At 43.3% G+C, this 21,603-nt stretch overlaps 3 protein-coding genes across 4 annotated transcripts; 1 reads left to right on the forward strand and 2 right to left on the reverse strand.

Annotated features, from left to right (window-relative positions):
• The first annotated feature begins 4,349 nt into the window (after positions 1-4,349).
• LOC101768754 (serine/threonine-protein phosphatase 5) lies at positions 4,350-11,572 on the forward strand. 2 transcript variants are annotated; one of them, XM_004960545.3, is made up of 13 exons: positions 4,350-4,501; positions 6,150-6,295; positions 6,660-6,829; positions 6,912-6,983; positions 7,092-7,242; positions 8,013-8,121; positions 8,218-8,335; positions 8,861-9,008; positions 9,172-9,420; positions 9,951-10,076; positions 10,260-10,360; positions 10,521-10,595; positions 11,188-11,572. In XM_004960545.3, exons 2-13 carry the CDS (start codon positions 6,223-6,225, stop codon positions 11,245-11,247), a joined length of 1,452 nt encoding a protein of 483 aa, XP_004960602.1. In that variant the 5' UTR covers positions 4,350-4,501; positions 6,150-6,222; the 3' UTR covers positions 11,248-11,572. The 2 variants fall into 2 exon arrangements, with proteins under 2 accessions (XP_004960602.1, XP_004960603.1); XM_004960546.4 differs by lacking the exon at positions 4,350-4,501 and adding an exon at positions 4,547-4,704.
• A 677-nt stretch (positions 11,573-12,249) lies between these two features.
• Positions 12,250-15,474, reverse strand: LOC101768354 (aquaporin NIP1-3). The gene is made up of 4 exons (XM_004960544.2): positions 15,087-15,474; positions 14,083-14,505; positions 12,959-13,020; positions 12,250-12,819 (listed from the first exon to the last, which is right to left on the reverse strand). Exons 1-4 carry the CDS (start codon positions 15,234-15,236, stop codon positions 12,609-12,611), a joined length of 846 nt encoding a protein of 281 aa, XP_004960601.1. The 5' UTR covers positions 15,237-15,474; the 3' UTR covers positions 12,250-12,608.
• A 1,861-nt stretch (positions 15,475-17,335) lies between these two features.
• LOC101769442 (probable C-terminal domain small phosphatase) lies at positions 17,336-18,964 on the reverse strand. Its single transcript, XM_022824992.1, has one exon. It carries the CDS (start codon positions 18,833-18,835, stop codon positions 17,882-17,884), a length of 954 nt encoding a protein of 317 aa, XP_022680727.1. The 5' UTR covers positions 18,836-18,964; the 3' UTR covers positions 17,336-17,881.
• Between the last annotated feature and the right edge of the window lie 2,639 nt (positions 18,965-21,603).

The following is a 21,603-nucleotide window of genomic DNA, read 5'->3' on the forward strand; positions in this document are numbered from 1 at the left end:
TGATTTGTTTGCGCTTGATGCTGAGGATGCCCCACACATAGATGCCGCTGCCCATGTTGATCAAATGATTAGCTTGCATGAGCAAACTCAACAAAACATTGCTACTGCTAATGCCAAATATCAGGTTGCGGGTAGTAAAGGGAGAAAACATGTTACTTTTGAACCGGGTGATCTGGTTTGGTTGCATTTGAGAAAGGATCGGTTTCCTACTTTACGTCGTTCTAAATTGATGCCACATGCTGCTGGTCCTTTTAAAGTGCTAACTAAGATTAATGATAATGCTTATATCCTTGACCTGCCTGTGGAGTTTGGTGTTTCCACGAGTTTTAATGTTGCAGATTTGAAATCGTATGCGGACGAAGATGAGGAGTTGCCGTCGAGGACGACTTCAGTTCAAGAAGGGGAGGATGATGAGGACACCACGAGTACATCTACACTAGCAGCACCTTCGGCGCCTCCAATTGCTCCTCCACCTCAGGCGCCTACAGTTGATCATCCAGTTGGGCCAATCACTCGGGCCCGTGCGAGAGAATTAAACTTCATCATGTTTTTAAGAAACGAAGGCCCAGCGGAATAAGAAGATGGCCCAACAGGGCAGCCCAGGTGGGACGCCTAGGGTTGGGAGCCGCGGCCCTCTCCCTGGTCACGCGTGCCCCCTCCTGCCGTGGCGCCTCCTCCGGACTCCAGGGGCTGCGCCCCCTTTATTTAGTTAGAGTCCCTTTTGCTTACAACTTGAGTTTTGTTTTACATCTAGCTTTAGCTACTCTCGAACACGCGCAAATACGCGCTGTCCTCGTGTGATTCAGAACTCCACCTTCGAGTGATATTGAGATTGCTCGCGTCTTTTTCTTGTTCGTTTTTCGATTGCGTGCAGGAAACGATCTTCGTGATCAAGTTGATCTTGCACCGGCGAGGTTGGTAACCATCGGGAGTTGGTTCATCGATTGCATTCGCGCTTCGGGTTCGCTCGTCGTAGTCGGATCGTGAGGGTCTACTTCCACCAAATCGAAATTATCTCCACTCACCGAAAGATCGGGCACTCCGCCTCTATCACAACATACGTGGGTAATATAGATAAAATTTTAGATTGACATTTTAAGTTATGCTTTATAATGATATGTATTAGTAAATTGGATGAAGATTATGAGGTTACTTTAGATTATTTTTATAATAGCTGAACTTGATAATTTAGATATAGGTTTAGAGCTCATTTTTGAATATTTTCACAATGATAGTGGTGGGTAACTTTTAGAAAATATAATAGATCAATGGCTATGATTATTAGAGTTTATAGGATTGATGTTTGATATTTTTAATTTTTATGAGAATTTGTCTCTTTTTTCTAGCTTGTCTCGTGGGAACTAATACAAAATCTACAATGGAAAAAATGGGATTATATTGCTAAAAAATATTATCTTAAGTTACCTTTCGTTTGTTAAATATTTGAACATAATACTTACATAGATATATACTTATTATCTTCATCCAATTGTAACAAATTTTAGTTAGTAATTACTCTATAATATTTTCATCCACATTTATAATCTTTAACTTTTCACTTTGCATCGCAGGTATGCGCTTGAATTTGCTTAATGAACCCTAAGTTTGTGATACAATTTTAACATAAAAATCTATATTCTCATCACTTCCTCTATATCTTTATAAATGGTGACACACATCATACGTATAGACCTTAATTATTATATCATATACCAATAGTGCAAGATATAGACGATTTAGAATCATATATTGCTGTATATTTTTAATTAAGGTTATTTGATTCAAACGTAGGGTTATCATGTTATTTTTAATAATGGCATGCACGGGTAATATAGATGCAAATTTAACGGGATACTTTAAGTTTTTAAGTAATAGTGGTCGGCAATTCGGTTGCAAATTAGGGGGTTATTTTAAATATTGTTTATAATGGTATAAGTGGGTAATTTTAACAAAGATTAGGGGTTACTTTAGTTTATTTTATATAAATTTAGAAGTGGGTAATTTATATATAAATTTAGGGGTTACTTAGGCTATTTTTATAATGGCATAGGTGGGTAATTTTTTAGAAAATATAATAGATCCAATGGCTATGATGATTTGAATCTATCGATTGATGGTCGGATGTTTATCTTTTTTGTGAGAATTTCTAGGATTTCTCTCTTTTTCTAGAGAGTCCACCTAGAAATCATAGGTGGCTTCCTCTGAAGACTTCAAAAGAGCCTCCAATCAGTAACAGTAAGAAGTCTTATTGCTCCAATAGCTTGCACAGATGAACTCCTGCAAGGAATCGCCAACATGCTGTCGGCCAAAGTAGCTGAATTCCCCATTCAGTACTTGGGGCTCCCCTGACAGTAGGACGATTAAGAAAATCCCATCTCCAGCCTTTGATTGATCGTGTGGCAAGCTCGATCCCAACATGGAAAGCCTCCCTCATAAACAAAGCAGGAAGATTGACAATGGTTAAAGTGGTTATAAGCTCCATTTCCACATACACACTGATCTCCCTCAAGGTGCGTTTCTCAGGAAATCGATAAACGTCGAAGAGGGTTCCTTTGGGCTAGGAATCGTTCTGCACATGGAGGCCAATGTTCAGTGGCGTGGATAGCATCCTGCAGACCAACTGAGCTGGGCGGGCTTGGCATACGGGACCTCAGAATTACCTCATATGCCTTACGACTGAGATAGCTATGGCTCGCAAAACTGACAACAACAGACCATGAGAGCAGCTACGAATTCAGTTTGGCGATGACAAAATGCTCCAGCAAGCATTTCAGACATCTATACAAGTGCAGCTAGGCGACGGCAACCTTGCACTATTCTGGATCGACAGGTGGAACGCCGGTTCATCACCTTGCAGAATTGCGCTAGATCTTTGTAGTCTGATCAGAGTAAGGACGAGGAACAAAATGACAGTAGCGGCAGCGTTGCAGAACAAACAGTGGATATGCTCTATTGTTGGACCGCTAACAGTGAAAGCAATTCACCAATACGTCCAGATGTGGCATGAACTGCAGCAAGTTCAGTTGGCGCCTGGAACGGAGGATGTGGTCAGCTGGAGATGGGAATCCGGCCTCTTCTCATCTAAATCCGCCTACAGGATGTTCTTCATCGGCGCTGCCACCTCCGCTGCCGGAAAGCTCATCTGGAAAAGCTGGGCGCCATTGAAGGTTCGCTTCTTCATGTGCCTTGCCACCAAGGACAGACTCTGGACAGTTAGGCGTCATCGCCGCGGCGTCCAAGATAGTACCACGTGCGCTCTTTGCGATCAGGAAGCAAAAACAGCAGATCACATGTTCTCATACTGCTCATACAAGCAACAAATTTGGCATGCTGTCTGCTCCCTACTGCGCATTCCTCATCAGGCGCCAGTTCAGGGGACAAGCATGGTGCATGATTGGATTCAGAAGCGCAGGGGGCTCGCCAAGCCAAAGAAGAAAGGGATGAACTCTACATACATGCCTGGTTTCATGGCTGGTTTGGAAGCATTCACAAGAAGCAGCCCCAAGCAACCAGCACAGCTCATGACAGACGTCCAGGAGCAGGCAGCCTACTGGTGCTCTACAGGGGCAAAACACCTTTGTTTTGTAGGTTGGCCGCTACAAGCGGCAATGCAGTGCACGACCTAGTGTATTAGTACCTAGGTTTACGCGCCTTTCGGTTGTAAATTCCAACATGTAATCACCTAACATCCCCTAGCAGTGTGCGTGCGCCCAGAAGGTCCGCGTTGTACGAAACTTTTACCTTCTTCTTAATCGAAAGATGCGCAACTCTCCTACGTATTCACGAAAAATAATATCAATGCATGGCTTTGGACGAAAAATAATATCAATGCATCCCCTAGCCGTGTTAGCTGCATCACTTTGGACGGAGCAAACACCGACACAAAAATAATATCTAAATTAGCATATAGAAAGAAGTTAAATGAACAATGTGAGATGAGTTACAATGTTACATTCAAAGTGGAAAGAAGCAAAAAAGAAAAATCCACATGTTATTGCAAATAATATATCAATGCATGGCAAAAGGGCATCTAGCCTAATGGTCAGAGCACTTGAATAGCATCCAGCAGGTCCGGATTCGAGAAGTAAATTAAACGGGTCTGAAATAAAAAAAATATAAAAAAATAGGTAGGAATTTTCCCTATTGACTTCGGCAAAAAAATATCAATACATGTATGTGAGCATATGTTTCTGTACCGTGGGATTCGCAAAAAATAAGATCACGGTAAACGTGCAACGAATAAAGATGTTTATGGAATTCTGGCATTATAATCGGACTGGGTTATCCGGGCCTCCTCTTCTATATAACGCGCAACTAGGCCATTCGCAACGGCCCAGGCCCAGCCCAGCTACAAACTCCCCGCCAGCACACCACCAGCGAGACCCCTCGCGCCGCAAAGTCATCTCCCCCCTCTCCTCTCTGACAAAACCCTCGGCGGCGAGCTTACCCCACCACCACCGTGGTCGTGCGGAGGAGCAGACAGGGTCAGCGGAGCCGCACGGTGAGCTTCTTCCCCTTTTTCTTTCTCCTCTCCACGCCTTCCAGACCCTTCCCCTCCCTCTCGGACCGTCCCCCTTCCTCTCTCTCTCTCTCTCTCTCTCTCCCCCTCTCGGCCTTGCTTTCCTAGCGGCGCCGACAGAGGCGTCCGGCGCCGCCTTGACCAGTTCTTCGTCGGGCGCTTTGCCGGCGACGAGCATCCGACAGGTATGCCCGTCCATTCCCTTCCTTGCTGCTGTGCGAAATCGAATACCCAAAAGCGTATGCTATTTGTATTCGGATCTGACCAATGTATTTTACGCACTACGACTTTCTGCAAAAATTATCGGGTGCACACCGGGTCCGCTGTTGCCTCGCGGGAGCATGTTCAGGTGCCGCAACGATTCACGTCTATACTGTGGTGCTCTTGTGGTGCCAACGGGGCTGATTGATGGTGAGGGATACCGCGATTAGCGTTGATGATGGTGTGCGGACGTGTGGTTGCTAGGTTCTGGTGCTAAGACGTCCCCTTTCTGCGTAGTGGTTGCTAGGTTTCGCTTGCTAAGATATTCCCTTTCTGCGGAGTGAACCACGCTGCTGGGGACTGGATACTGAAACCCTGCGATTTGCGCTTGCAGTGGATGTGCTGTTCAACAATGACACCCCTAGGACTGTCAATTATGGTTAAAAATTGCATTATAGTTCCTTGCTGGAGTCATCTGGAATGGAGGGAGAGTACACGATAAGGTACTGCAACTTTATGGGAATCTGTTGTGCATTAAATTTTGTAGGGAAGTGCATACCAAGTAAAGCTAACATATACTGAAATAAAGCAAAATACGTTGTAGAAAAGGGAAGTAGAACAGAGGCCTTTGCCTGGAGAATAGCTGGTGCCTGTTGGGCTTGGGTTTGGAACTCCAGTTGTGAGTGCAACTATACAAGAATAGTTAGGAGGTGGAGCTGTTGTCCTTTTGATTTTTTGCGACTTGGTTCAATCTGAAGCTCTTTGACCTGACCTTAGGTATGAATGGTTAGGGTCTCTAATGAGTTGATCAATGGGGAGGAGATCTGAGAGTTGGGCCTGTGATATCTTTAATTTACTCTTGGTCTGTTCAGACAGTTGGGATGTAGATCAGGTGAGATGTCAGAAGCAGATGTTAGTACCTGGTGTGACTGGGTAAAGCATGTGATGGTGTTTGTCTAGAAGATAGATGTTTCATTTATGGTCACACAGGGGTTTTTATGCTGCAGAATTTTGTGAGGTCGATTTCTTCTGCTTCTTTTTTTTTGAAACTTAAAGTTTCTTCTGCTTCTTTGCTGCTGGTTTATCAATTATCATGATGCAACTACCGACTACCGTCTTGCATTCTGCTATCTAACTGAGTAAGTAGCAGTGATAGTGGTAGTTAAATTCCTATCTCTAGGAACATCGTGATCTCATGAAGTTGTTACATTCCACTTTTTGGTATGTATGTGTCATACTGTGGCCTGAGTGCATTAGAATTCAGGGTGCATATTTTTGAATGGTGGATTTGTGAGATGTTCTACTGCCATGAAATATGGATCATAAATTTCTAGAAAATGCACTAAAACATTTATCTGTGAGTTATACTTGTATGATACTCTTGAATTTCTTTAGTTCTTCACTAACTCTTTTCCTTTCGCGAATGCAGTTTGTGGATAGAGGTCTTTCAGTCGTCATATGAAGTTATCCTTTTGATAGGCAGCTGAAGGATAATAACTATCATGGATTCTAATGCAAATTCAGATGTGCAAAAGGCCGAGGAACTGAAACTTAAGGCAAATGATGCCTTCAAGGGTATGTACTAACTTGATCTGCCTCTCCTAACTTTGTAGTTGAGAGTTAACATTTTACTTTCACACTCCATGTAGACATTGGTCTGTTTTCATTATACAAAAAAGTTACTTCTGAGCACCTTACTGTATTGGAAAATTTACTTCTATGATGAATGCCTATTTTCTATGTAATTGGAATCGCGGATAAATGTTGAGAGACATGTTAGGATTTCTAGGTAAATTTGCACTAAATCTAAAAGTGGCTTATAATTGGTCCATTAAACTTAAATACGCAGAGGATGTTCCTTTACAGTAAAGTTTCAAAATATATTTGGCTGTTATCCCAGTGACTGGTGGTACTTACTACTTGCTACTATTTTCTCCAGCAAACAAGTTCTCGCAGGCTATAGAGCTGTACAGTCAAGCCATTGAGCTGAACAGTTCGAATGCAGTTTACTGGGCAAACCGTGCATTTGCACATACAAAATTAGAGGAATATGGGAGTGCAGTTCAGGATGCTACAAAAGCCATTGAAGTTGATCCTAGATATTCAAAAGTAAATCAGATGCCACCTTTTGCGGGCTTCTTGTCTTTATTTTTTTTAGTTCCTGTATTTAATGGACTTTTCTTCTGTGTAGGGTTATTATAGACGTGGTGCAGCATATCTTGCCATGGGAAAGTTCAAGGAAGCCCTGAAGGATTTTCAGCAGGTTAGCAAACTGTGCCCATCGCTCCTTGACTGCCAATCAATACTGTGGTCAATTCTGTTGTTTTTGGTTTTCCCTTATATACCTGAATAAATAAAAAATATTTCTTAGGTGAAAAAAATCTGCCCGAATGATCCAGACGCTACAAGAAAGTTGAAAGAGTGCGAGAAAGCTGTCCAAAAAATCCGTTTTGAAGAAGCAATTTCTGTTGGAGAAGCAGAGAGGCGCTCTGTGGCCGATTCTATCGACTACCATATTATAGGTATCCGGTTTGAATTCTGCAGGGCACTATGCACTAGTTGCTCCATGTTCTAATGTAGTGTCGAATTAGATAATTTTAGGGTACGACTAATTTACTATGATCATGATACAGTAATATCATTTGTGTTATATGTGCATTAACTTTTGTTGAATCATAGATATGAGAACTCGGCTTTTGTAAAAAAAATATTGTGCATTGTTTCTTCAGGATTATTAGTTATAACCCTAAATAATGCAAGAAGGTGCTGAGGTGGACTTGAGCATAACATTGCTGAGTCTGTTTTCACTTGATATGATTTTTGTATTAGCATAAGCCAAGAAGGGCATTTGCCAATAATGTTGCTCCAATAGAATTGGATAGTGCTGAATGATTAGTTAGAAGTAAGTGTGAGGTTTCTTTGTTGCACTGGTTAAAAATTAAGCATGTTGTCTCAGGTGTCTTTATAGCTATCATGGGTCATTAGAAATTTCTCTTGCACCTTCTATTAAATGAGATGGCCTGCCCAGTCATCATTGGCTACTTTTATTGAAGAATTATCCCTACTTCTTAGGCCCATGCATTTTGATGCTACAACAACTTGGCTGTCTAGTTCTACTTTTGTGAAATTCCAGCTTTACTTGTGTAATTGTTCCATTGGAAATTTTAATATACCATGTAAGCCTTGAGATTTCCTTTTTTCTGAGTGGGTGGAGGTTTCTCTTATTTGGACAACTTATCTCTGCATATTTCACATTTTCTAATTAAGGTTCACAATTCTTTTCATTTGCCAGAAGTCGAGCCACAATATGCGGGACCGAGAATTGACGGTGAAGAAATAACACTAGATTTTGTCAAAGCGATGTTGAATGAATTTAAGAAGCAGAAATGCATACATAAAAGGTACACTCACATAGTGGGATTGGGAATATCTTACATGTTTCCTGTTGTATTTATCTGTTCTCTTAAATCATTTACTTCTTTACCTTGTCAATGTAGATATGCATATCAGATTGTGTTAAAAACCTTGGAGTTGTTGCGTGCGATGCCTTCACTTGTTGATGTGGATGTTCCAAATGGTGGGCATTTTACAGTTTGTGGTGATGTGCATGGCCAGGTATTTATGCTTAATGGGTGCATCACTTGAAGTGATTGTTTAGACTTTATTTGCTATGCTCTTTTTATTTGTTGTTTTAGATTGTTGCACACAAGATGACCACATCACCTTATTAAAGTTGCATCTCATGCTGCCTCTTTAATTCATTAGTCTTTTAAACCGCCCATTTTTTTTTTGTTTTAGTTACCAGCTGCAAATGAACAAAAACAGACTGATCGTGTAAAATATACCATGCACCGAATAAGGCTGGGCAATTTCGAAACATATTGTGTCTCTTCTTGAAATCCTATAGCACAAAATAGAAAAGTATGTCATTTTCCAAAACTTACTTAGGAAAGAACAAAAGAGACATTACTTTTGGTGCACAGTAATTATAAAGTTATTCACTTATTCAGTACTCAAGGGGAATCGGACAACTCTAACAGTGATACATTTCACTTAGCCTGGCTAAAAATTGCGTTGTCATATGATTCCTTAAAGCTATACTGATTGGTGCATTTAATCTTCTTCTTTTTCTCTGTGCAGTACTTTGATCTGCTCAACATATTTGAACTCAATGGGCTCCCCTCAGAAGAAAATCCTTACCTCTTCAATGGTGATTTTGTGGACAGAGGTTCTTTCTCTGTTGAAGTCATACTCACCCTTTTTGCTTTCAAGTGCCTCTATCCAAAAGGTATTCGCTACACATTTTGTTAATTCCATGAACTGAACAACATTGTGCAAGTTTTACTTCAGTAGTTCTGGTGCTGTGTTAACTGTTGTCTGTTGATAAATCATAGCCCGTTAAGTTGTGGATGTAACAATTTTGCATTGGGTGAATCTTTTTAATATTTCAGCTATGTACCTTGCAAGAGGAAATCATGAAAGCAAGAGCATGAACAAGATATATGGCTTTGAGGGTGAAGTGAGGTCAAAGCTGGGTGAAAAATTTGTTGAACTATTTGCTGAAGTCTTTTGTTGGTTACCTCTTGCTCATGTCATCAACAAGAAGGTCTTTGTAGTCCATGGAGGACTCTTTAGTGTTGATGGGGTGAAGCTTTCAGACATTAGATCCATTGATCGTTTCTGTGAACCTCCTGAAGAAGGTACAATATAGTTTTCTTTTATATTTTCTTAGTGCGCTTATTCCGACTAATATTACGAATGTTTTACTGCTGTGGCAGTTGACCCTCATTTGATTTAGCTATTATGTGTATGTCTTATCCATGTTCATGGTTTCGAGCTTTCTTTTGCTATCTTCTTAAACTATTAGGATCTTCTATTGATTGGTCAACATAGTGCAGTATCACATAACCTTGATTCTGAATGTACATGACATGCCTGTTGCCCTAGGGAGTGGCTGAACTACGGAGTTATATCCAAAAGTTAAAAATTATTATCTATTATTTAGTCAAGCCAATTTTTTCTAGGCGCTTTATTGAACGTACCCATATATGCATCTACCATTTCGGTTCCTAATCTGAATTTTATTCTGAGGGAAAGGTAAACACACCCATTTGAAAGTCTAGTAAATGAACCTGTGTTGGCACTATGATCCCAGTCAACTCTGCCTTTCCATCTTTCTGTTGGCTATTTGGCAGTGACACAATGCCATTACTGTTTTTTATTATGGCAGGTCTAATGTGTGAACTACTATGGAGTGACCCTCAGCCTCAGCTTGGAAGAGGTCCAAGCAAACGTGGTGTTGCTCTTTCCTTTGGCGCAGATGTGACTAAGAAGTTTTTACAGGATAATAACCTGGGTATGTAGATTCCTCGAACACGCTAGTTAGGTTTAATTGTCAATTTAATTTCTTGAAATTACTGTTGGTTCGAATTGTTTACTTTGAATAAACTGGTATGGCAATATTTCTATGGGGTCTTATTTACTGAAGGAAATTCACATTTGAAATATTTCATGTTTCATTTTCTTAATGACCTACCAGATCTTATTGTCCGATCCCATGAAGTGAAGGATGAAGGCCATGAAATTGAACATGATGGAAAGCTTATAACAGTCTTCTCTGCCCCTAATTATTGTGACCAGGTATAACTTTATTTTTACAATGTGGCTTGCTTGGGCTAACTTCCATTTGCGTTGTTATGTCATCAAATGTTTGCTTTTCTTTACGCCTTTTGTTTATTTTTCTTGGACTAACTTTATTTAAGCATGCTGTTTTAATCTTGTGATTGCATCTTTGATATAGATGGGCAACAAGGGTGCATTTATTCGGTTCACAGCTCCAGAAATGAAACCTGATATTGTTACTTTCTCAGCTGTGGTGAGTAGTACTCTTTTCTTGTGTATTTGCATGTATTCTCTAGGACTGAAGTTTGGATGACAAGTGCAAGCTATTTGTGTGGGCAGTCCATTTGAAGCCCAAAGGTTTAAGCATACAATAACCAGTGCAAAAAACAAAACAAAACTGGACACTGTCTACTTTTCAGAAATTGTCCAGTTGTCTTTTACATGACCTTGAAAATTGGAACTTCAATATACTCCTTACATTTTAAAAAATGGAGTACACATCTAATCAGAAATTAGGAGCAGGTGATTTAGGGACCAAACCAACCAAAATAAAAACAAGAGAACTTACACTGTCAGGTTCCAGCATCCAGTTTATAGGTGGCTACTGCTGCAAACCACCAGATTTCCAAACACTTGCACATGTTGCTTCTCATGTAGTATATCACTGTCAACAAATATGCATTTACTGTTTCCCTTCGTTGTCATTTTGAATATCCCTTTATCATGCTTCTGTAACACTTATTTTCTTGAATGTGTAAAACTAATGTTTTTTAACACTGATCTAATCACTTATTGGATATCTGGTTGATTGGTTGTACACTTACACCTGATGATGCATCTTTCAGCCACACCCTGATGTCAAGCCGATGGCATATGCAAATAACTTCCTCAGGATGTTCCAATGACAGAAGATAGCAACCACGGTTATCAATTTTTATTGTCACAAGTTCGTCGCGCAAAGTTCGTCTATTGCTAGGTTTGTGGAACATGTGCTGCCTTGTACAACAGATGAAGTGATGTAAGAAAGGATGCAACTATCCATGCGCTGCGATGGTACATCCATTTTTGGTTGCATTTTCATTTGTGTAAGAACTGGAAACATTCTTGATCCCTAGATTCTAGTGTATTTAAAATTGCTAAAGCTTTGTTCTCGTTCCCTTGTGTTTGTTAAGTTCCACATCAACATGCTCGATACTTTCCTGCACGAAATTCTTGCTACCATAGCTAGCATCGAATTTGTATGCGCTCCTTTGGCTTGTTATAATTGAATGGGTAATCCAAACATGTGGCGAGCAAAGTCTTGTCATTTCACATCGTTATATTAATAATGTGGTGATGGTAAGTTGTTTTAACTTTCACCAAGTTCTAGTAAGCACAAGGTCAACAAGTGTAAAAGGAGCCTCTCTTGATCCAACATGACAGTTGCACAAGGGGAAAACGTGTATGCTTTTCTCTATGATGTTTGATATGTGCTACTCCGAACCCAACTAGGTAACAAAACTGGTCGCTTTTGGTCGATTGCAAAATTTCCCACCCACCAGTTTGCACATTGGTTGTTCGTTAACATTGTTATAGGATGTATTAGGATCTAAGCCAATTCGACCATGCGCAATAGCGTGGAAGGATTTGTTTTTCACACGGAATATTATATAGATTATAGCCAGCATATAAACCAAATCAATTCAAAGATAGCACTTGGGTCAGCCTTTCTACACCAACAACACTGGAAGTGTTTTTCCTAGATAACAATACCGATAACATGTCAATTTCTTCGTGCAGGATATCAGGGCGTTATGTGTCAAACAACTTGCCGGGACACATCACGCATCCACGCGCATTGTTTGACAATTCAGAAGACATGTGGAACGAACATGCACTTAAACAAAGATGCATGACGCATCTTGTGGTTTGACCAAATCATCCTGTGGTGATGCATACAGCTAGAGTTTACAAGTCCATATGAGTCGCCCTCCCAAGAATCAGGATGTGACGTTCTGACATGGGAACACAATCCCCTGATGTGATGTGTGAACCCGATCGCGTCTGCATGTGGTGTACAACCTGTACATACAGATTCCAGAGCATAGCAGGTGATTTTTTTTTCCTTTGGTCTGAAAGTTTGCTGAAAATTTACCTCAGTTAGGTGACCAAATCTTGCAGAGGTTAAACTAACAAGACAAGCACATACCGTATGTAAACACTACAAGACAATTACACACTGTTAACTGCATCTACATTCAGAGTTTTGGGCTGCTAGCTAGCAAAGCTAGTTCCTCCTCGCACTTCGCAAGAAGGAGGAGGTCTGGGTGATCTCTCGCAGGGGCTTGTCGGTGAAGCGGATGAGGTTGTAGGCCCACGCGCCGGCCACCGTCCCCAAGATGGGCCCGGCGAAGTACACCCAGATGCCGGCGTAGCGGCCGGCGACGATCGCCGGGCCCAGGGTCCTCGCCGGGTTCATGGACGCTCCTGATATAGGCCTGGGGAAAAGACCAAGTGTGTTTCCATTAATTTTTTTTAAGATAATGAGTGTTTCCATTAAATAGTCTTGCAGATGCTACATATTGCAAATGTACAGAGTGCTACTGATTTTGGATATGCTCCTTGCATTGCATTTACCCTGCAAAGAGGACGTTTAGCAGGACGGTAGCTCCAATAGCAAGGCCAGCGAGTTCTCCAATCTGCAAAGAGCAGGGATAATGACCGGTTAATTGATGCTGTACATTATTTTTTTCATCTGCATAAGCACAGTGAATTGTTCCTGTGACATTGGTTTATCAATATAATCAGTAAAGCATGAAGCATGATGGATTTATCATTTATGCACAACGACGTTTGTAGGATAAAAAAAGAGGAGGTACTGCCACATCCTCACATGTGACATGATTCACTGTTGGATCTGGTAAGAGAATCTCTCTTTTTACTTTTAGGGTAAAATTTCAAAGCCCAGCAATAACCGTGCGTGATGGAGCCGGAGTGAGACTTATCTTTCTTCTTATGATGTGATTGCACAATGCTTATGTCTGGTATCGAAGCTACATTTAGTGCTTAAAAGTCTACCTTTGCATGCACATTGTGCTTATCCGAAGGCCGTCCCCTTCTTCAGTGGCCTTTGCCGAGTTGGACAGGTGCATACTTTGTGTTCGTTTCAGCAAAATTTTGTTGGGGACACTATGCTGTTTCTTTTCCTTTTTGCCCAGCAACCTACTAAGGCACATAATTCTTGGTGTCTATGTGCACGTGTGCGTGTCCCCCTTGTGTTTTAATTGGCAACAGCAATCTTCAATTCTGAATAGTTTTGTTAATGTTATTTGTAAGCATTGACAGAAACATGATGTGACTGTGATCACGGTCAAAGTTCTGGTAGGAGTAGGACAACATATATACTTGTCAAGTACAGCTTCAAGTTTAAGATGCCATGCATTTTAGGCTGGGGTAGCAAGAAGGGTTGTCTGTAAGATGTATCCTAGCACAAACCCCCTTTTTCTTTCCCCTTGTGTGTGTTTTCGTTAAAAGTGACAGGCAACCATAATCCAACCATAAATCAACGCTCAGAACAGCGATGGTTAAATTAAACTTAGCCATCAGGCGATTTCTACAATGTCGATCACCTCTTCTTTTCGTAATTGGAAATTTATTTTCACTTCAGATTAGTCTGGCCACACACACTAATTCAGTAGGACCTGTAGTGACGGTTGGTCAAAGTTGATGCGGAAACGAAGGATGGTTTGGTGTGTGCTTACGGCTCTGTTGTCCGTGGCGACGCCGGAGACGACGAACATGAGGTTGAAGGAGATGATGAGCTCGATGACGAGCGACTGCACGTCGGACCCCGCCGGCACCGTCCCGAAGAAGTGCTCCCGCGCGTTCCCGAACAGCAGCCGCAGCGTCAGGCTGGCCGCCGTCGAGCCCATGACCTGCGCCGCCGCGTACGCCGGCACCTGCCTCCACGGGAAGCGGCCGCAGGTGGCGAAGGCGACGGAGACGGCCGGGTTGAGGTGCGCGCCGGAGATGTGGCCGACGGAGTAGACCATCACCATGACGGCGAGGCCCCAGACGATGCAGATGCCCGGGAACGTCACCGTGCCGCCCGTGCGCAGGTTCACCGCCACCGCCGCGCACCCGGCGAAGATCAGGAAGTAGGTCCCGAAGATCTCGGCGATGATCTGCAGCCAATTCAGGGGCAGGATTAATCCTCTATCAGACTATCAGACGTCGCATTCACATTGGTTGCTTGCCCTAGTTGCCCACTGATTCTTTTCTTGTATTTGCTACTGTACGTCGTCGATCGGATAAGAAACAATCAATTGTATTGCAATCATGCGAAGACCAGCTGTTGCAGGATGTGAACTTTTGGATGCTTCACCAAGACGACAAGGTGGCGCGAGCTAGCAAGATGGCGCAAGAAATGTATTCCTTGGATTTTTCCTTAGCCGCCGCTCGTGTGTTACAGTATTGTTCTGAATTTGGCCATTTCTCACGTGCGTCGCAGATCCAACCACATGAGAACTTCTCATCTTGTTCTTTGCTTTGTCTTTTGCTCTGTTCCGTTCTTTCCCTTACTGAATTATTGAACCCGCCGATGTTTTTTTCTCAGTAAACAAGAAAAGACTCCTGCTTGAGCTTTGCTAAACATGCATGTAAGAACCACAAATTTCTGAGACGAGCCATATCATGAGCTAGACTTCCAGATGAACTGCAATAAGAAACTTTGAGAAAGCAACCATCATGGAAGCAAGAAGCATACCTTCTGCACGAACGGGACGGAGAACATGGGGCGGCTGCCGGCTCCATCCTGCTCCGAGCTCTCACGGCATGCTTCATCCCCTCCTCCTCTGCCTTCCTCCATAGCCACGGTGCTCTCGTGCAGGCCGTTTGCAAGCTCAGCTCCCGCCATCTGTGCCTGTAGCAGCAGCAGCAGCGGCTAGCCTCTCCGTGTTGCAAGGAAGAAGAAGATGAGAAGCAGCAGCTTGGTCCAAGCACTATTTATGGGGTCCAGCTCCAGGCTCCAGCTAGATGGCGAGCTGCATCCATTTGCATGTCTCCTAAAAATTTTTTATCCTGATTGGCTTCGTCGACTGACCTTGGAGACTAGTCTACTTGTATGAACATGTCCGGGAATTCTGTGAAATGTGCATACAAACGACCATATTTTATTCTTGAAAAAGCAATGTGAACCCAAACTCCGTCATTTGGGAGTTGTTGGCAAGTAGCTCTGCTCTCCCGTGATCAAGAGGTATGAGCTTAGCGGCTACTTAATCCAGAACTCGAATTCGCCATGTGGTGTAATCTCTAGAATCTTTGAATTTGCATTGACTTTTGATGTCATTTGTTGTGTTGAATCGTTGAGATTTTTTTGTCCTTATGAAGAGAAATAGGAGGCATTTTTCATTTTGACACCGCCGTGGAGTCCCCAGGCCATGGGTAGGACGAAATGCTACGTCAATCCGTGAATAGATTATAGCATGCACATCAACTACAACGAACTGGTTTCACGGACCACTTTCGAAAATTGAAAAACTGCAGAATTTCTACTAGCTCCCGGGTTGATATTCGACCTTCAACCACAAACTTCACCGCAAGGTTTTTCTTTTGCCGATTGAAAACAAATTCGTTAGAGTAATATGTAACAAAAAAATCACTATTTGTATCACGTTAATCCTCAATTATGCTCGATGTCGACCTATTTTGATAAGATCATCTCTGCCAATGACTCGACAGATCGACCTCAAGGTAGAGTAGTTCGGATGAATTGAGCGTTCTGTGTATGCTTTTTCCTGGATGGTCACGGCATTCAGGTTGCTCGTAGCTTCACGGGGAAGTGAAAAGGGCTCTCCGTTTTGTCCTTTGGATTTTGTGCTGATGTGAGAGTATCAAATGGAAATCTTTGGCGACTTTCAGACAGGCCCCAGCTTCCCCGGAACTGCATCTCTATTGTTCATGAGGTTTTTCATATCGTTTTTAGATGATCGGATCTTTTTTTAGGGACAATCGGATCTGAAAGAAGAAGGGCTTGGAGTGCACCGTGCACGGAATGCTGGCGAATATTGTTAGAATATAGTTTAGGCCACAATGTTCTCGTTAGTCACTTTCAGATTCTTCTTTTTTAATCCATTTGCAGAGATATTTTTAGGTTCACAGAATTGTACCGGAACCTTTTCTTTTCGAATAAATTGCCTGGCATTCTAGTCTACATAGTCTGCGGCTCTGCGCAAGTTGACAATGCACAAGAAACCAAAATCAATTTATAGCAGTTGCATCATCTATAGGCTATAGCTCACACAATATATCATGTAGAGGATGAGCTCGAGAATTTCTGAAGAACGTCCTGGACTGACTGATGGTGGACCGAAAGAGATTCTAGGCCCAGGCGCTGGCCATTGGCCACCCACATGATCCACCGGGCCGTTGAAGCACACACAAGCGGCCCATTGCCATCAACAGCTATATCAGAGGTAGAGCCGTATTTGTGCCCGTTGCTTTCGCTATAAATCTGTAGTGCTGAATCAGCAAAATAAGTTCCACCGAACCTGACATTTTTCGAAGAATTGGTTTCTTCAGGATGTTATGCTCTTTGACGGTTTAACAAATAAGCTTGAGCAACTGAAACCACTATTTATATCAACTGAAACCATCATGTGTGTGTCCATATGATGTTCACTTGCAATGGTGAGATCTCGTTTGTGATGTTCACACACACAAGGCTGCTATCTTCACAGAGGACAAAAAAAGGTCACTTCTTTGATTCTTTCATATTTGTTTTCGTTTGTGATTAGAATACAGTCATTGAGAACTTCCAAAACAGGTCCAGCCATGTGCAAACAATTCCTCTTTCGTCTAATACAATGTTCTCTTCTTCAATTTGTTGGACACAAAAATTAATTGCCAGATTCTATTTGATCTTAGCAAAAATGAAACATGGGCATGGAGTGCACAGCACAATGTGGCAGAAATGCAGAATCTATGATTTAGGCCACAGGGGTAGTCTCCCTCAGATTAACAGTTTCTGCAGAAACTTTTGTTTTGCAGATATACTAAAATGTTTCTGCAGAGAAATGAAACAGTTGTAGTAATGCCATAATTTTGGAACATACACACATCCGAAATTCAGCAAGATCCTGAAAGACCAATGCTCATCAGTCATTACTCTCCTGTATTTCCACTTACACACCAACTAATGCACAAATCTGACAAAAAACTGGGGAATCCTTGCATCAGTCGAAGCTCCTCAATGTGGAGTAGCATCCTTTATGTATCCCAAATGAAAGTACCTCTTCAAATTACGAAGTTTCTCAACATTGTGCTATTTCAATTTCACTTTGGTTTCAAGTTCCGACTACACCATAATATATTCCCATCCCAATTCAGGAAGATCCTGAAAAAATGAAGCTCTACCACATCTCCTGTTCTGCTGAAATCTCTCTTCCCCAGTAACCAGTACACCAATCTGAGAGAAAGGAGCAATCTTTCAACCTGAGATTGCTTCAAGAAGTGATAGGCATGCATAATGGGCACCCTTCTCCACGGTGGCAGGCCGTCGGCTCAGCTTGCCGCGACGAGATCCTGGTAATATCTGATAGCCTCCCTGGTGTCTTCGTACTCGGCAGCTACATCCAAGAACGCCATCACCCTCTGCAGCTCTTGGTCGTTATCATCGTCCACGAACGGCGCCACCGGGACGGCGTTCTCCGGCTGCAGGGCGTAGGCATTGGGGTTGTCATCGACGATGACCGCGCGGTCCAGCGCCCGTCCCGTGGCGGCGAGATCCTTGACGAGCCTCCCATCCCCGGCGTCGCGGCACGCGCCGCGGTAGAGGCGGTGCGCGAACACCTCGCCGTCGGGGTCGAGGCGGTCAAGCACGAGGGAGGCGTACTCCTGGAGCCCCGCGGTGAAGACGACGACCTCGAAGCTCTCCGCCGCCGCGCGGAGGAACGCCTCGACGCCCGGGCGCTTGGCGACGTAGAAGGTGACGGCCTGGCCGCCGATGACGGGGCGCACGGTGAAGTCGAACCGCGCGGGTGGCGGGTCGGTCTGGGAGTGGATGAGCGTCTCGTCGAGGTCGAGGAACAGCGTCCGCCTTCCCGGCGACGGCGGCGGCGGGAGCGCGGCGGACTGCGCGCGGACCGCGGGGTTCTGAGAGGTCGGATGAGGAGGAGTAGCGGGAGGCGAGTGGGAGCGGAGGCGCTGGAACCCCGCGGCGGCGGCGCGGCGCTTGCGCGGGGAGCCGAGGACGGCGAGGCGGGCGAAGAGCTTGAGGAGGCGGCGGCGGCAGGAGCGGAGGGAGCGGTCGAAGGTGGCGGCGACGGCGGCGGGCGCGGACGCGAGGGACTTGAGCGGGCTCCCGCGGCGCTTGGTGGTGGCCGGGGACAGGCGGCGGCGGAGGGCAGGGCGGCGGCGCGCCACGGGCGACGGCGACGGCTTCGACGGGGTGACGGTGCCGGCGCCGGCGCCGAGCCTGGGCGACGGCGACGGCTTCGTGGGTGTCCTCGAAACCATATCACGGCGCTGCGGTGGCTGCTGCTGCTCCCCGTCGCTCGCTGGGGCGCGGTTCCAGAGAGAGCTGCGGGCGGAGGAGGAGATCGGCGGCGGCGTGGGCGTGAGGGGTGGGGGGAAGGAGCGTTTGGGTTTTTGTGGAGGGAGATTTTGCAACGGTCGAAAGCGGAAGTGGAAGGAATGGAATTCGTGGGCGATTTGATTTGATTTCGAGGCGGAGGCAACGGTCGGCTTGGACGCACGGTCTCACGTCTGACGTGTCGCCTTGCACCCAGGTGGCGCCAGCTCGACATTCACGTGTCCTCGTCATTGGACTATTGGTCCCACATGAAACGCTGGAATCAAGTCCGTTTGAAATTTCTACTACCACTCGACCATATGAGATCAATGACACTTTAAATGTTAAAAACTTTTGAAAGTACCTTTCATGATGAATCTTATATGATCTTAGTCGAACTTTTAAAACTTTTAAAAATTTGACCAATAATATTTTGGATCACATGGAGTTCCCGCTACACACGATACAAATACTCGAATAGGTTCAAACCACTTTGCTATGTACGTCATGCAACAAGCTAGAAGTGCGCGTTACGTCATGGGTTCACAACATCGGAAGGGCCTCGTAGCGTGAGGGCATATAGTGTAATAAATTAGAAAAACATCACAATCTAATACAGAGAGATGGTCATCCAACAACGTTGTACGTATAGTATTTTCTAAATATGAGATCACATGGATTTAAACAATAACCATATTTAGGTCCATGGGTAGCACTGCGAGTCATGGCTGATATAGAATGAGCATTATGCAACCATTTGAATACAATTCATATAGAATGATTAAGAGCACCAAGTAACAATTTGGGTGGTTTGCGGAGGTGGTTGTACCCGCTATTGTTTCTATCATTATTATGGCTGTTTCTTTTAGGGCAATTTACCATATACTAGTCTAAGTCTCTATAGTTATGGTAATTAAGGTTGTGTCTATAAATTACTTAGATGGAAAGCTTATAAATATATCGAATGTTTTAGATGAATGATTATTAAATTACATTTTACTGGACACAATCTGTAATACAACTTTGACCTATTTGCAAGAGCAGGATGCAGCCCATCTACAAGGCATTCAAGGCCCCCCAAAAAGGAAGATGTCTGGTTGGGCTGAGACTAGATGTGCTTATAATGGCATCCATAATAATGTGATCCAAAAGCAGTCTATATATATTGGATCACCACCTCCTAATCTTCCTCATCGCCATTACCATCATGGTTTTGTGCAAAATGGCGCTATCAGATTCTGGGGACAATCCATGGAGGGTTCCAACAAATTCCTTTTTCTTTGAGAGTATCTTGTTTCTAGGTCATCTGTCTCATGGCTGGCAGCTATGAATGATGTTACGCGATCTTCTAAATCTGTTGTTCCAAAACAGAAGGTGCTACGTATAGTTGAGATTCCTGTGTTGCATCGGGCGAGGCAGCTGCCTTTTGGTCCATTGAGTTGTCAGACACGCTTTAGATGGAGTGGTTGGATCTTGCAATGTATCCAAAATTTGAGTTGTTTGATAGTTCCTATCTGTCTTGCTCTAGATGGTGTTTTTCTATGTGTATATGTTTACCTGTCTTAATGAAATACTTGCTCTTATTCTTAACTGTTCCTCTTGCCGTCCGTTCAAAAAAAAAATTCTTAACTGTTATCTCTCCTTCCATGCCACAAGCCATTAAAATCGTTGATGGTATTGGTATACATGAAAACATTATTGACCTATCGAATAAGTAGTTTGAGGATTGCAAAGTTGTGATGGAAGCATAAAGAGGCAACTTTCCTAGCTAGCAGCTATAAAGCCTGTTACTATCACACCTGTTTTAGAGACAGCAAGACCTGAGCTACTCAATATTCAACTGATTCTGTTAAATAACATTATCACCCTGTGGCAATGACACTAATGTCGCAGAAACGTACGTCATCGGCCGCTTGCATATATGTTGATACCAAAACAGGGGAACCCATTTTTGCATCAGTAACCGGTTTACCACTACACTCAAACCATGCGCTAGAAGACCATCTTTGGTCATGCACTTAACAATTCATTTGGATAACACTGTAGTTCAGGTAATATCTTGCTGCCATAAGCAAGCCTTTTTTCTCGAAAAGCTCCAAGTATGCTTCTATGCTTTGTCACCAGTGCATGCATGCGTGATCGTGCTATCTTAGTTTATAGAAGTCCTGATCCAGTTGCACGTATTCTAACAAACTAATGGTGTCTCCACGTTTTGCGAAAAGTTATCCGTCACCTTGTGCAACAGCAACCAATCGTGCATTGCACAACAACGTACATTCCCCATTTCGAAACACATTTGACCCATACTATGTGATGACATTTTCTAGGCAATGGACGGCAAATACGTACGTATGGTCTTCAGATAACACAAAGTCAATTCTTGCCTATATATACATCATTTCGATACACGCAGCCGGGGTTTTTGTAATTAACAGTCGTCCAGAATCTCCAACTATGGTCACAAATCGAAACTAAAGAAGTGACAACCTAAAAACATGAATGACAATCTCAAACTTTGCGTTGTCTATTTACTAATTTTTCATGCCCAACAAATAACAAGTTACATGCCGCACTACTGTCTTCCTCGCCTTCGCTTCCTCATGCTTTTTTAATTTGTACATGTTTTGAAAAAGGACACAAATATTGGCACTTTTGCACTAGCAGGGGGAGAAAATATTTAAGCATGCATAATGCGAGACCAATGTGCGTGTCA

Source organism: Setaria italica, chromosome III (assembly GCF_000263155.2).
Source record: "Setaria italica strain Yugu1 chromosome III, Setaria_italica_v2.0, whole genome shotgun sequence".
Lineage (NCBI taxonomy): Eukaryota > Viridiplantae > Streptophyta > Magnoliopsida > Poales > Poaceae > Setaria > Setaria italica.